The following is a 16,097-nucleotide window of genomic DNA, read 5'->3' on the forward strand; positions in this document are numbered from 1 at the left end:
TGCGCGTGAGAGAGGTTTATAGGGATGATTTGCATGTACATTTTTAAAAATTAATTTCATGATATTTAAATCATACCTGCCTTTTCGGGAAATGAAACATAACTGAATGGCTTTAGTAGTCATATTTATTGGGCCAATTTATATTGGGATCATTTTTTAAAATCTTGTACGAGGTAGTAATCATGCGTCTGTCTGGCGCAGCTCACCGAGTCGGACATAACCTGGGATTTGGTATTGATATCTCGAAAAGGTTGTGCCGAGGGATGACCAAACCTTGCGGCTGTGAATGATCTAAAACTAACATTTCATCCCAACTGCAGCAAAAAGGAGAAAGACAGTGGGATTCTGCGTGTCTGTTTTCTCTGCTACAGATATCAGCTATATTTCCTAGCCTGTCTCTGTCCTTTCTCTTATCTTGACTTTTTCTCTTCTTCCTTGACTTAACATAAAAGATGGTTCACATCCTCTTGCAGTGCTACAAATGCGTACACATTTAATGCACATTTTCAGAAGATCACTCAGTGAATGTTACCTCTAGGAATGTTTAAGAGTTGGGGTAGAGAGCCTGTTATAAGCCTCTAACGTGATTCATATGAAACTGTTCACTTGTTACAAACCCTTGATGAGAAATTGTAAGTATGTTTTAATAGAAACATAGGCAGATAGAACAAGCCACACAGTCCACATGGCTACAATAACTAGAAACTAGAAAACCTGTAGAAATTCCTACATACTGTATGAAAGATGAACGTGAAGGAAGAAAGCTGGTAAGCTGTATATCATGATTGAGGCCCTGCCCTTTCTTTCCCTCTCTATTGTCCCTGTAACCTGTTAAAATTTAATGGCCCTCCTGTTTTTATGTCGTGTGTCCTTTTAGGCCCACGCTGTTCACCGCTGGCTAATCGATCAGGACAATAGTGTGAACTCTGAGCCGCCGGATGGCCAGGGAGTGTGGCACTATGATGAAACAGTAAATATCTGCAACACGTATATCTTTTTTTCCTTCTTCTTAATTTTTTTTCTTCTATGTACATATATCTATGCCCATTGCGTATCTGCCTCTAGATACGCCTTTGTCATTGTTAGTGTTTTTGTTTGTTTGTGTGTGTGTGTGTGTGTGTGATTTTTTAAAATGCCATCTGCCCATTGGTTGCTTCTTGTGCCGTTGATGTGTGTAGCTATAGTTTTCTTTAGAAGTGCTGTGTTGCTAGTGTGCTATTGGGCTGGCTGATTTACTAACTTTAGATGTGGTTGTGGTTTCAAGTCAGACACTTTTTTGTTGTTGTTGTAATTTTCTATGTTTTACTTGGTCATATTTGTGGAACAAATTCAGTTATCTGATTTTGTTGAGATTTCATTTTGATTTTTGATGTGACTGTGTGTCGTTTTTCTTCATATTTAAAAACAATGTATATATACATATATATACATCAGGGGTGTCCAATCTTATCCGGAAAGGGCCGGTGTGGGAGAAGGTTTTCAGTCCAACCAAGCAGGAGCACACCTGATTCCACCTGTTTAATCAGTTGATCTTGGCTTTCAGTAGACTCAGGTGTGGCTTCTGTTTGGTTGGAATGAAAACCTGCACCCACACCGGCCCACACAAGATTGGACACCCCTGATATACATAACCACACAGCAAAAGAAAGAGTCCACGGGCAAAATATTACCCTTAACTTTACTGCAGTTCCCGCTTATGCGAATGTAAGAAATAATATGATATAAACTACAGTTCATGATCATTAGAATATGTTATTATATCATTTCTTTATTTTTCCTGTGGGTTCTTCATCTTTCCAATTTGCTGTCTTCGCACTGTGCTAACACACTTTAACGTAGTGCTCACACATAGTTTGTGGTTCTAAACACCAATGCACGCACTGATGTGTGTTGTTGTTCATACACTATCCATATTCCTTCGTGCTGTGTTTGTAACTAGAAAGAGCTGAATCTGAGTGGTGAGTGAGGTTCAGTTTCGTGTGATGTTCTTTATTAGTGATTCACTCGTTACCTTTTCATTCCATATTGTGTGTGTGTGTGTGTGTGTGTGTGTGTGTGTGTGTGTGGTGTGTGGTGTTTTGTCTGTTTCACATGTTTTTTGTTGTTGATATTTAGTCTTCACTCAAACTGTAAAACATTGTAGTGCTTTGTCAGTCACCAACTGTGGTAAGTGGGGAAATTTCCTGAAAACGCAGTAGTTTGTCAGGTGTCACACCAATATTTGAGAGTTATTTGAGAAAAAAGAAAAAGAAAAAGAAAACCAGCTATCTAAACATATGAACACACATTCATTGGAAACTCATTTAGAATATTTACACATATTTACATATTTAAAATACAAACAAATCCAAGATTGCTACGTTTTATAATATGACCTCTCTCAAAACAAGTTTTCATTTAGACCAATGGCCTGCCACAATGCACTCAGCTGGCTCCCTCTCCATGTGTTACTCATTCTAAGCGCTACGTGGAAAGGGTCAGGGATAGGTGTTCACTGATTCTCCTATCCAGTCATTTAAGTGCATTGGGCTATGGCAAATAATCATCCTTATTTATAGACTGTGTACACTTTTCTACATGTACACTGTTTGTTTCGTGTAACTGAGCAGGAATGAATAAGTAGTACTATATTAACCCCCAAGTCACAGCTAATTAATATGGCTAATTACTCAGTATGTAATATGGTAAATGATCTGCACTTATATAGCACTTTCTTTTTTTAACCTTAGCAGTTCTACAAAGTTCTTTACACTGGTTCTCATTCACCCATTCACACACACACACACACACACACACACACGAACATTAGCAGAGCTGCCATGCAAGGCGCTAACTTGCCACGAGGACCAACTTGGGGTTCAGTGTCTTGCCCAAGGACACTTCGGCATGTGGAGTCACGTGGGCCTGGACTCGAAACGTCAACCCTACGATTAGTGGACAACCCGCTCTACCACCTGAGCCAACAGCCGTCCTTTACTTTAATAATGAAGTAATGATTTGGTAGTTTATTATGAACTAAGTAATAATTACAGATGCTGCATCCAAAATTGCGTGTTGTTACAGTACGTACTGCATTCGATTCAGTACCCACAGCTCGGTCGCTGATACAGTACATACTGATCAGTATATGTGTGTAGTATGAATACAATCCGGACGTACTACATCCGCCATGTTGGCATTGTCATGTGAGCTACGATGTCATCATAACCGCAAAAGCTTAAAGAGCCCACCAGATTAGAACAAAAAAACACCTAACACTTAAAAGGAGCCGACGCACTGCCTTCTGCCATTTTTTATTCTGACAGCTCTTCCACGCCAGTCCTGTTGCCTTATGGGATAGCGCAGTGTCCATTGGTTCCCTGCTACAGAATCTCACGGAAGCAGCAGGACATCTGGGTATTTCTCGCCTACTGTTTTATGAATTCTGACAATTCGGACAACCTTTGGTGTACTGCTTTCCAACTACTGTATAGCAGGGTTAGGAGGGTTCCTTTAAAAATGTATAAGGTTACAGTTACAAATTTCTTCATAAAAAACGCCATTAGTAACATAATCCAAGTATCACAATATATGAAAGTAATGTAATCGGATTATTTTGTATTAATTTAAGGTCACATATGTAAATAAAGTCAAGAGGAAAACTATATGATCACTAATACTTTTATTTAGAGCTTCAAACATTCAGTGTTTGGATTTGTTTTAATAAAATAAATGCATGTGTTGCTCGGGTGAGTCACAGCTGGCGAGAGAGAACCAGAACTATAATCCAGCAGCTGTCTATGTATTGTGTTATATCAAAAGATTAACTTCTTTGGTTTTAAATGAAAAAAATTGTAATCCTGATAGTATTCCTATATATATATATATATATATATATATATATATATATATATATATATATATATATATATATATATAAATTGTACAAAATGTACCTGTAATCTGATTACTTTGTTTTTTGAAGTAACTGTAAAGGATTACAGTTAGCATTTTTTTTGTATCCTGGTTAAATAACGCCGTTACATGTATTCTGCTACCTCCCAAGCCTGCTGTACAGTAGGGTGGTAGGGATATTCAGACGCAGCTAGAGTCTTATATATCTTCTGGAGAAGTACTATTAAAGATGTAATGAGTAATTAGGTGCTGTACATCACAATACTGTTCCAGATCATCATTAACTTCTAAACCCATGTATATTGTAGTTACTGAAGTGTTGATGTAGGCTACCTTGCATATGTAAGTTGTTCTTCAATCGGTAGGTAAGAACACATTTGAGGAGCTGATGTGGTTAGTAATTAATTTGTAGTCAGTAAGTAGTTCTCCTGGAGATACATAAGACTCTAATAAGACTCTACTATAATTATTGCTCAGTTCATAACAAACTACCGAACCACAGTATTGAGTTATTGAACAGTATTGCAAAGTGTTACAGAAAAATTTAAGTTCTAGATATTTAATTGAATTTCATTTGAAATCTTTTGTATGTATTCCCCCCCCACAAACCAGCTTTACAGATATCCTGTAGATCTGAATCCCTAATGAGTAAGTCAGCAATTATCCATATACTGTAATATTATCCACTGGAGCAGGAAGGAGTACATAAAGTTCCAGATAAAGGAGCAGAAGTAGAGCATCAGGATGAATCAGGCAGGTCTGGAGAACAAGAAGAACCCCAGCTGGACAAGTGTGCCAAGATCTGGTGCCAGCATCATATTGGGCAGCACGGGTACATGTACAGAATGACAGACATTAGCTTTAGATGAAACACTGGTAATAATAATCATACCAAGGTTTTATTTTTCTTTTCTGCCACACCCGATGAAACTGAAAAGACAGTTAAACTTATTACATCATGAGAAATCTTATTTCAAGCTGCTTCTGGCCCTAGAGTAATTATTTCTGTTTTGTCAGAATTAAGTATGATAAAGCTATTCAGCATCCAGTGTGTAACTTCCTTGACACATTCCTCAGCTTTATAAAGCTGGTGTCTGTCATCTGGTTTGGGTAAAATATCAGGATAGCCATGTTACCTCATATACAATATCTCCAAAGTACTGGGTAATAACTGTGATTTACAAGATGGTAAGTATCAAGACATTATAACAAAGTCACAGTGATATGTCTCACTATTAAGCAGGTAAGTGTGCAGTATAAGAATCACTGCACTGGTTTCATTTGGTCTAAAAAAACAAGCGACAAAGCAACTAAATTTCATTCATAATGCCACAAGCAGAAAAGTGAAGTTAAAATGGTACAGTAAACTGGAAGCAAGCAATTATCTGGCCTATAAAACTCTAAATACAAATACATTATAGGGATATTACTGAAACCCGTTTATTACCTCCTACTAACACCTTTTCTTGTTGTTAACTACGGAACTATTATGGATAAGAGGCTCTTGCATCGCCAAAAACTTTTTAAAATAGATTTATTTTTGCTTTCATTTCAGTTATTACTTATTGTTTGTGATTATAAAGACAGCGATCATTCTTGATAAAATATCATATCTTTTAGAAAACAATCCATTTATACAGATTTTGTGAGTACATTTTGTTTTGACAATACAGTGTAACCGATAAAAACATGAACCTTTTTACATATATAAAAAATACAACAACAAAAAAAAGTATACCGAAGGGTACTTTTGAAAAGTATCACTAATATGAAAAGTACATACTTTCAGTGATAACATTTTATATGTAGTTTAGCACATACCAAGTGTGTTGTATTGGAGCGATCTTTGACAGCTATTTAAATTGTAACTAAGATGTTTGAATATATCTTGCAAATAAATGCATTTATTTGTGCCTTTGAGTGCTTTCCTTGAACATGAATGTTGCATCTAAGTAGATTTTAGAATGTAGTTTGTAGACACAATCGGCGTTTAACTTGAAGTACATTGTAAATAATATTACTGGCTGTACAAGCAAACACAATAATCTCCAAGGGTGCTTTTCTGTTCTTGAGCTATACTGCAACTTAGTAAATGCATACATTGATATTTACACATATGCATCACAATAATAACATCCAAACACATTTAGGCTGACATATACAGTGGTGCTTGAAAGTTTGTGAATGCTTTTAGACTTTTCTATATTACTGCATACATATGACATAAAACATCAGCAGATTTTCACACAAGTCCTAAAAGTAGATAAAGAGAACCAAATTAAACAAATGAGACAAAAAAATATTTATTTATTGAGGAAAATTATCCAATTTTACATATCTGTGAATGGCAAAAGTGTGAAGTGGCAAAAGTATGTGAACCTTGAGGATTAGCTTAACTTGAAGTACATTTGAAGGTGAAATTAGAGTCAGGTGTTTTCAATCAGTGGGATGACGAACAGGTGTGAGTGAGGGCCCTATTTTATTTAAAGAACCGGGATCTATCAAAGTCTGATCTTCACAACACATGTTTGGGGAAGTGTATCATCACATGAATAAAAGAAATTTCTGAGGACCTCAAAAAAAGAGTTGTTGATGCTGATCAGCCTGCACAGACAAATCCCTAGTGTTGAATTAACACCCAGAGTGTTTATTTGAGTCCAATGGACTTATATAAACACTGTAGGGTGTGAATTCAACACTGTGGGTGTTAAATCAACACTGGTGATTTTGCTGTGTGGAAAAGCTTATAAAACTATCCCTAAAGAGTTTGGACTCCACCAATCCACATTCAGACAGATTGTGTACAAATGGTGTACATTCAAGACCATTGTTACCCTCCTCAGGAGTGGAGACCAACAAAGATCACCTCACAAGCAAGACATGTAATAGTCCACGAGGTCACAAAGGGTAACTTCTAAGCAACTAAATGCCTCTCTCACATTGGCTAATGTTAATGTTCATGAGTCCACCATCAGGAAAACACTGAACAACAATGGTGTGCATAGCAAAATTGCAAGAAGAAAGCCACTGCATTTGGATCATGTGGACAAACCAGAAAGCTACTGGAAAATGTTTTGTGGATAGATGAGAACAAAATAGAACTTTTTGATTTAAATGAGAAGTGTTATGTTTGGGAAAAAACAAAAACACTGCATTCCAGCATAAGAACCTTATCCCATCTGTGAAACATGGTGGAGGTAGTATCATAGTTTGGGCCTGTTTTGCTGCATCTGGGTCAGGACGACTTGATGGAACTATGAATTCTGAATTATACCAGTGATTTCTAAGGGAAAAAGTCAGGACATCTGTCCATGAACTGAATCTCAAGAGAAAGTGGGTCAGGCAGTAAGTCAACGACCCTAAACACACAAGTCATTCTACCAAAGAACAGCTAAAGAAGAATAAAGTTAAGTTTTGGAATGGCCAAGTCAAAGTCCTGACCTTAATCCAATAGAAATGTTGTGGAAGGACCTGAAGCAAGCAGTTCATGTGAGGAAACCCACAAACATCCCAGAGTTGAAGCTGTTCTGTACTGAGGAACGGGCTAAAATTCCTCCAAGCCGATGTGCAGGACTCATCAACAGTTACCGCAAACGTTTAGTTGCAGTTATTGCTGCACGAGGGGGTCACACCAGATACTCAAAGCAAAGGTTCACATACTTTTGTCACTCACAGAATTGTAATATTGGATCATTTTCCTCAATAAATAAATTACCAAGTATAATATTGTTGTCTCATTTGTCCCAAAATTGTGTTCTCTTAATCTGCTTTTAGGACTTGTGTGAAATTCTGCTGATGTTTTAGGTCATATTTACGCAGATATATAGAAGATTCTAAGGTGTTCACAAACTTTCAAGCACCACTGTATGCTGCAGTATTTTCAGACTACATTTGAAACACTCCGTTTGAGTGAATTAATTTCTTCTTATTATAATTTTTAATTTACTCCTTATTTGTATATCAGACTAAATGTGTTTAGATGTCATTATTGTGATACATGTGTAAATATAAAGGTATATATTTACTAAGTTGCAGTATACCTCTATCTAAGTAAAAGGTTAGTGTCAATCTGAGTCAATGAATAGGTAAGAGAAAGCCTCTTTAGAGAAAACCCAAAAAGTTGGGACACTGTGTAAAATGTAAATACATGTCAATTAAAACAGAATTCAATGATTTGCAAATCTCATAAACCCGTATGTCATTCACAATAGAACATAGAAAACATATCAAATGTTTAAACTGAGTAAATGTACCATTTTAAGAAAAAATAAGGAAACTTTGAATTTGATGGCCGCAACATGTCTCAAAAAAGTTGGGACGGGGCAACAAAGGCTAGAAAAGTAAGTGTTATTAAAAAGAGCTGGAGGAACATTTTGCAAGTAATTAGGTTAATTGGCAATGGGTCAGTAACATGATTGGTATAAAAAAGAGTATGTTAGAGAGGCAGAAATCTCAGAAGTAAAGATGGGATGGAATCTGGATGGAAGTATATGTTGCTCTAAAACCTGTATATACCTTTTCGGCGCCTTTCTGGATATGCAAGCTGCCCATTCTATAGGCACTAATGCACCCCAATACCATCAGAGATGCAGGCTTTTGAACTGAGCGCTGATAAAAAGCCGGATGGTCCCTCTCCTCTTTAGTCCTCTTTAGTTTAGAGGACACGGTGTCCATGGTTTCCAAAAAGAATTTTCGATTTGGATTCGTCTGACCACAGAACAGTTTTCCACTTTGCCTCAGTCCATTTTAAATGAGCTTTGGCCCAGAGAAGACAGATTCTGGATCATGTTCACATATGGCTACTCCTTTGCATGACAGAGCTTTAACCAGCATTTGTAGATGGCATGGAGAACTGTGTTCACAGACAGTGAGTTCTGGAGGTGTTTCTGAGCCCATGCAGTGATTTCCATTACAGAATCATGCCTGTTTTTAATGCAGTGCCGCCTGAGGGCCTGAAGATCACAGGCATGCACTGCTGATTTTCACCCTTGTCCCTTGTGCACAGAGATTTCTCCAGATTCTCAGAATCTTTTGATGATATTATGTACTGTAGATGATGCGATATTTATAGTCTTCGCAATTTTAAATTGCAGACGCAGTTTTTCGCAGATTGGTGAATCTCTGCCCATCTTTACTTCTGAAAGCCTCTCTAAGATATTCTTTTTATACCCAATCATGTTACTGACCCGTTGCCAATTAACCTGCAGCCGTTTCTTTTTAGTAACACTTACTTATCCAGCCTTTTGTTGCCCCATCCCAACTTTTTTGAGACGTGTTGCGGCCATCAATTTCAAAATTACCTTATTTTTTTCCTCAGTTTAAACATTTGATATGTTTTCTATGTTCTTTTGTGAATAACATATGGGTTTATGAGATTTTCAAATCATTCCATTCTATTTTTATTTATTATTTACATTTTAGTCCCAGTAATTTTTGGAATTGGGGTTGTATAGAACAAGTTTAGTAAAGCATGAAGTAGCATCCTTTGGCTTTATAGAATAACATTTAGCTTAATGTGACAATTATGCACATTTATATTGAAGTATGTTAAAACATAATCTCACATAAGTATATTTATTTGAATGTAAAATAAAGGATACATACGATATTTGAAATGTATTCTCTTCCTGGTTTTAATAATACCCTAAAGTTGATGTGAGAGTAAAATACACTCTTGTTGAAGTGTGCTTTAGTGTGTTGAGATATAAAGTAATTGAAACCTCTTTGATGTACAAAAGATAATTGAAATGTTCTTTGAACATTTTGCAATAAAACACTTGCACTGAAATGACAATTAAATATGCATTTTTGTTTGTGTTCTTAAGTATGGAACAAAAATACATTTATTTAAGTGTACTTCCTAAATTATATTAAAGCATACTTTTAGGTATTGCTTTAAAGGATATGTTTTTAATAAAACACTTGAAATTGGAATTACAGTTAAATATAGCTTATGTATGCTTCAGTAGGTTAGCATGTTCGCCTCACACCTCCAGTGTTGGGGATTCGATTCCCGCCACTGCCCTGTGTTTGTGGAGTTTGCATGTTCTCCCTCTGCTGCGGGGATTTCCTCTGGGTACTCCGATTTCCTCTCCCAGTCCAAGGACATGCATGGTAGGCTGAGTGGAGTTTCCAAAGTGTATGAATGGGTGTGTGAGTGTGTATGTGATTGTGCCCTGTGATAGATGTGATAGCCCGTCCAGGGTGTACCCCGCCTTGTGCCCCATGCTCCCTGGGATACGCTCCAGGTTCCCCTTGACCCAGTAGGATAAGCGCTATAGAAAATGGATGGATTACTTTAATATACATTTTGAAAACTACAGAAAAGCACCATTTAGGTATATTTCAAGAAAGTACATGAAATGGAAATTTTTTTTATATATATATTTACATACTTAAAGTATACTATTTAAGTATGCTTCATTGCAAGGGAACATTTTTTGCTAATGTTGTCAAATTTAGTCTGTGTTTCTGTTCATCAGTTTATAAACTGTTTATTCAGTTTCTGGTACTGAAGTATTTAATGATGTCCTTTTTTTCTGTCAGATATTTTATTACATCTACAGAAACTGTCTTGGTAATTACCATATTTGTACTCAAATTAATTACCCAGTACTTTGGAGTGTTCCACATCCTCACATTACCAAGAGAAAAAGAAAAAAACCAAGCAATACAGAGATATTTTGGTGCAAGTAATTTGAATATATTAATAAATTAGGACTTAACACTTATAGGCAACTCACACCTCTTACAATGAAATGATGCTCTGTAACTAGAGAAATATGCAATACTTTAGTGTAACAGTGTTATAACTAGAGAAATATGCAATACTTTAGTGTAACAGTGTTATAACTAGAGAAATATGCAATACTTTAGTGTAACAGTGTTATAACTAGAGAAATATGCAATACTTTAGTGTAACAGTGTTATAACTAGAGAAATATGCAATACTTTAGTGTAACAGTGTTATAACTAGAGAAATATGCAATGTTTAGTGTAACAGATGAAGCAAATCTCTAATCACAGCCTTGATGACATGCCATAGAGAGTGACCAAGGTTTCATGAACATGACAACAAAATCAGGTACTTTCTATTACCAGGTTAAACAAGAGACTGAATCTTTCATTTAGCTTGGAATTAGAAGTTACTTTATATTGATTACCATTGTATCATTTTCCTTTTTAGCAAACTCGTCTTTCTCTAAACGCGGATTTTATTCTATTTTTGCTTTGTCCTATGCATTTACGTTTATTCATTTAGCAGATGCTTTTATCCAAAACTTACAAATGAGGAAATCCAAGCAAAGCAGTATATCAAGCAGATAACAATGCAAGTAGTGCTACCATGCAAGATCTTTAACCGAGTTCTAGAGAAGCAAAGTGCACACAGTAGAAGCGTAAGAGCCTGTGTAAGTGCAGATTTTTTTCTATACGTGTCTATATATCTATACATTTACACAGTGTTGAATTGATTTTTTGTGGTTTTTAATCATCCTGTCTATATTATTATTATTATTATTATTATTATTATTATTATATATTTGATGTACAACTCAGGCAAATTGTGTACAACTAAAATTATTATTAAGTCTGTCCCAAAAGTGTCCCGTTCATTGGGGCATACAGTTTACTCAGTTCTTATAGTGAATCCATGTTGGCTCAGCAGTGGGTGAAATTATGTCTAATCTTCAGTAAGTAAAAGCAAAGATACTATTAAACTACAGAATATGAAGAATCCAGGAAACTGAGTGTTTCCCCATAATTAATCATTTCAATTACAAACATTTCCAAGTTGCTTTGGAAATGATTTGTGGTTAAGACAGAATGAGGGAGTGTTTAACAGCACTGTTATAGCAGATTGCATAGCTCTGATGCAAAGGCTGAGTTAGCAGCTGCTGGATTGGCCATTACTTACTACAGAACTAAATAGCAATTAGAAAAATATCCAATGAATTTATATAATTATTAAAAGTATATACACCAATCAGCCATAACATTAAAACCACCTGCCTAACATTGTGTAGCTCCTCCTTGTGCCTCCAAAACAGCTCTGACTCGTCGAGGCATGGACTCCACAAGACATCTGAAGGTGTGCGGTGGTATCTGGCTCCAAGACATTAGCAGCAGATCCTTTAAGTCCTGTAAGTTGTGAGGTGGGACCTCCATGGATCTGACTTGCTTGTCCAGCACAGACGCACGATTGAGATCTGAGGAATTTGGAGGCCGAGTCAACACCTTAAACACTTTGTCATGTTCCTCAAACTGTTCCTGAACCGTTCTTGCAGTGTGGCAGGGAGCATTACCATGCTGAAAGAGGCCACAGCCATTAAGGAATACAGTTACCATGAAGAGGTGTACTTGGTCTGCAACAATGTTTATATAGGTGGTACGTGTCAAAGTAACAACCACATGGATGCCAGGACCCGAGGTTTCCCAGCAGAACATTGCCCAGAGCATCACACTTCCTCCGCCTGCTTGCCTTCTTCCCCTAGTGCATCCTGGTGCCATCTCTTCCCCAGGTAAGCGACACACACACACGGCTGTCCACATTATGTAAAAGAAAATGTGACTCATCAGAAGATGTGACTCACCTTCTTCCATTGCCCCATTATCCAGTTCTGATGCTCACGTGCCCATTGTAGGTGCATTGGGCAGTGGACTGAGGTCAGCATGGGCACTCTGACCAGTCTGCAGCTACGCAGCCTCATACACTGCAAGTTGCAATGCACTGTGTTCTGACACCTTTCTATCAGATCCAGCATTCAATCTTTCAGCAATTTGCGCTACAGTAGCTCTTCTGTGGGATCGGACCAGATTAGCTAGCCTTTGCTCCCCACGTGCACCAGTGAGCCTTGGGCACTCATGACCCTGTTGCTGGTTCACCGGTTGTTCTTCCTTGGACCACTTTTTATAGGTTCTAACCACTGCATCCTGGGAACACCCCACAAGACCTGCTGTGTTGGAGATGCTCTGACCCAGTCGTCCAGCCATCACAATCTGGCCCTTGTTAAAGTAGCTCAGATCCTTACACTTGCCCATTTTTCCTGCTTCCAACACATTAACTTTGACAACTGCCTGTTCACGTAGTGTCTAATATATCCCACCCCTTGACACGTGCCACTGTAAAAAGATAATCAATGTTATTCACGTCAACTGTCAGTGTATTGTTATGGCTGATCTGTGTACATCTTCAAGCCTGCAAAAGGGATTGGCCAAGTATGGCATTTGATAGCATACGAGTATGAAGATGTGTTTTTATGACATAAAGACCTCAGTGGACATTATTTTAAACGTATGTGAGGATTGAAAGAGCTTCTGTCTTATAAACCACATATAAATCACATATAGATACTGTATCATAGGTAAGTCAGGCACTTAGACATTTTTCTGTTTTCTGTTCATGTCTGTTTTCTGTTCATCAAGAGAACTTAAACAAAATATTATCTTATATATATATATATTGTCTTATAAGACAGTAAAATCAAGTGTTAAGTGTACTCAAATATCTTTCCTACCTGTATTATTACATCTAAAAGTAAACTCATAATTTACACAACATCTAATGTACATCCCACCAAGTACCTAGACTAGCATATCGAAAATAAACTAGTGTACGTCGGCTTCAAATATACTTCAGTATGCTTGTTGTAAACTTGGGTAAACAAACTTGTTAGTGCATTTGAATGAACTCCAACTTGGCAAATCTGAGCACAAACCTTGTTGAGATACTTTATGGGACATAAAGTACATCTATGAGACTACCGGGGGGGTTTTATCAGGAGAAAAGCCTAAGAAACAGGAGTCTTAAGCTATCTAGGAGAAATTATTGACATAATAAAGTGATCTCATTATACATTTCCATGGGTAGAGCAGTTTAATTCCAACCACTGCAAGCAGCATGTATTTTAATGCATAATTAGAGGATGGGTGTTGGCTGTAAATAACACGCAGCAGCCTCTTCCCTCTATAAACTCTACCCCTCAGTAGAGTGATGACTCTAAAAAGGGTAACAAAATTCCCTCATCAGTCCCAACCCTTATCTCATGTTTCCCACTCTATTGTACTGCCTGTTAACCATGATATGCAGTGAATTTAACCCAATCTGTAATGGGCCTTAAGAGTAGTAATTAAAATCTAGAGAACATGGCAGCAAAATGCTGCATGAGCATTAAAACTCATCTGGCATGAGCCAATTTACCCTCAAAAGTGATAATATGGAGAGGAGAGGTACTGGTGTTGTGAACATGGTAAGGTGTGATTGTGGGGTAAAGGGTGTGGAAGTGAGACACTGGTCCATTCGGGTCACGGAGCTTGAGTACAGTAGCTTACCCTGATCAGACACTGCATTAAACAGGTTTGCCACGAAAGCCCAGTGTTTTCGTTTTACAGAACAAAGTGAAACAGGACAAAATCGTGAAATCACCACAATTTAATTCTAAATTTTAAATTCTTATTAAAAGGAAATGAAAATCAAAAGAGACTATCAAAATCGCCATGATGTCACTTGTCAAGTATTTTGCATTCAGGTCTCATCAGTGTAATTAAGAATGCAAGATTAGCTGTTAGAAATTGAAAGCAAAATCTAACCGTGATTCCAGCTCTGAAACGTTTATATTGCATGCTGGAATTTCCTCAAAACCCCTAAAGCTATAGTTGACACTGTATTTTCTACCATAGAAACGGTTGAAATCGCCATGGCACTTTTCATCTTTTCTCTACTGACTAGCTGTTGTCCTTCCATGACCTTAATGACTTCTTCTGAGGCTCCAGAAACGTCTACTTCTTCTGCATGCATGCAGTTGTACTCTTCCCACAGTCTAGTGTTGCTGAGCCACAATCCTCAACTCTTCCCCATCTCTCCTTGTATAAGACACATTTATTTGGGTGCATGCCTTTGGCAGGGATGTGCTTTTCCCAGCGTTGGCCAGGAGAGAGAAAGCAAGGGGGCCTTTTCAACCAAGGAGTGACGGATCTTTTATTAAAAGAGGCTGGGCCCCTTACACACACACACACACACACACACACACACACACACACCCTCCCTATCCACGTCTGCTCCATTGTCACCAGGCTTGCTGTTGCTGAAGTGCCTCCCCAAACCCCCCCTGCTGTGAGCTTTCTCACTGTAACTCCAAGTGCAGAGTGAATTCGGCCAGAGCCCTAGAAATGTGCACACACCCACCACTACTTTCTCTTTTTTCTTTCTTCCCTCAGACACTTTCTCCACGCCATTCAGTGTAGGTCCTTCGCTTGTCAGAATGCATAGAGCAGGTCTGAGTAGATCTTATAGACATTAGGGAATAGACAACACTGAGAGGAAAAAAGTCCGAGAGAGAGAGAGAGAGAGAGAGAGAGAGAGAGAGAGAGAAAGTGGTTTGGTGAAAATGTGTTGATATACACAGCTTTCTGCTAGAGATAAACCCTTTGGCCCCATAGCATCCCCCAACCCCACCCACCTCTCACAAGTACTGCTTAGTTGAGTGTGTGTGTGCGTGTGCGTGTGTGTGTGTGTGTGTGTGTGTGTGTGCGTGCGTGCGTGCGTGTGTGTGTGTGTGTATGTTGGGGTGGACCCACAGCCCAGTACCCAGACCCTTGCACCCAAATATTCAGAGCATCACAGCACAGCCGTGGGACAAGAGCGAAACGAAGAGACAAAACTGGAGAGAGGAAGCAGGTGAATAGGCATGCCAAGCAAGATCACTTGGGGAGTGAGTAATAGCTTTTGTGCATTCTTTTTTTATTATTTCAATGAAATCTGCTCTTTCTTTCATTTTGCAGTAGGACTATCATTTTTAATGCGGCAGTCCGGCTGTAACCTCGGTCGCCATTCCTCTTTCATTTGACCTTTCAATCCAAACCCATTACTTTTTTGCGAAAGGTAAACTGTTATCAGGACCGAATTTAGGACTTATCTTTAAAAGTCTTGACATGCCAAGAACCGGACGTAAACTGCAGCTTACACAAAACTAAAAAGAGGAGCGAAAAACCATAAACTACGCGTATACCTATAGTGTTTTGCTATTATTATTATATTATAAAAATATTCCTATGATGTGAAATGAAGGGAAACGAGGGTTTAAAAACAAAGGCTGTACTGGAGAATGGTGTTGTTTGCTGTACATACAGTACACGCTGGTGTCGAGCAGAGTGGGCCTTGTGGATTCTTCACACATTTCGTTTGTTGTAGTGAAACCTGTGGTTTG

General features: G+C 37.9%; 1 protein-coding gene across 1 annotated transcript in view; it reads left to right on the forward strand.

The window, feature by feature from the left end:
• Window positions 1-16,097, forward strand: part of ank1a (ankyrin 1, erythrocytic a) — a 110,964-nt gene that overhangs the window by 38,736 nt on the left and 56,131 nt on the right. The window contains exon 2 of the mRNA XM_053610541.1: window positions 878-970. Coding sequence (XP_053466516.1) covers window positions 878-970 — 93 coding nt within the window. The remainder of the gene's footprint in view (window positions 1-877; window positions 971-16,097) is intronic.

The sequence above is a fragment of the Ictalurus furcatus genome, chromosome 22 (genome assembly GCF_023375685.1).
Source record: "Ictalurus furcatus strain D&B chromosome 22, Billie_1.0, whole genome shotgun sequence".
NCBI lineage: Eukaryota > Metazoa > Chordata > Actinopteri > Siluriformes > Ictaluridae > Ictalurus > Ictalurus furcatus.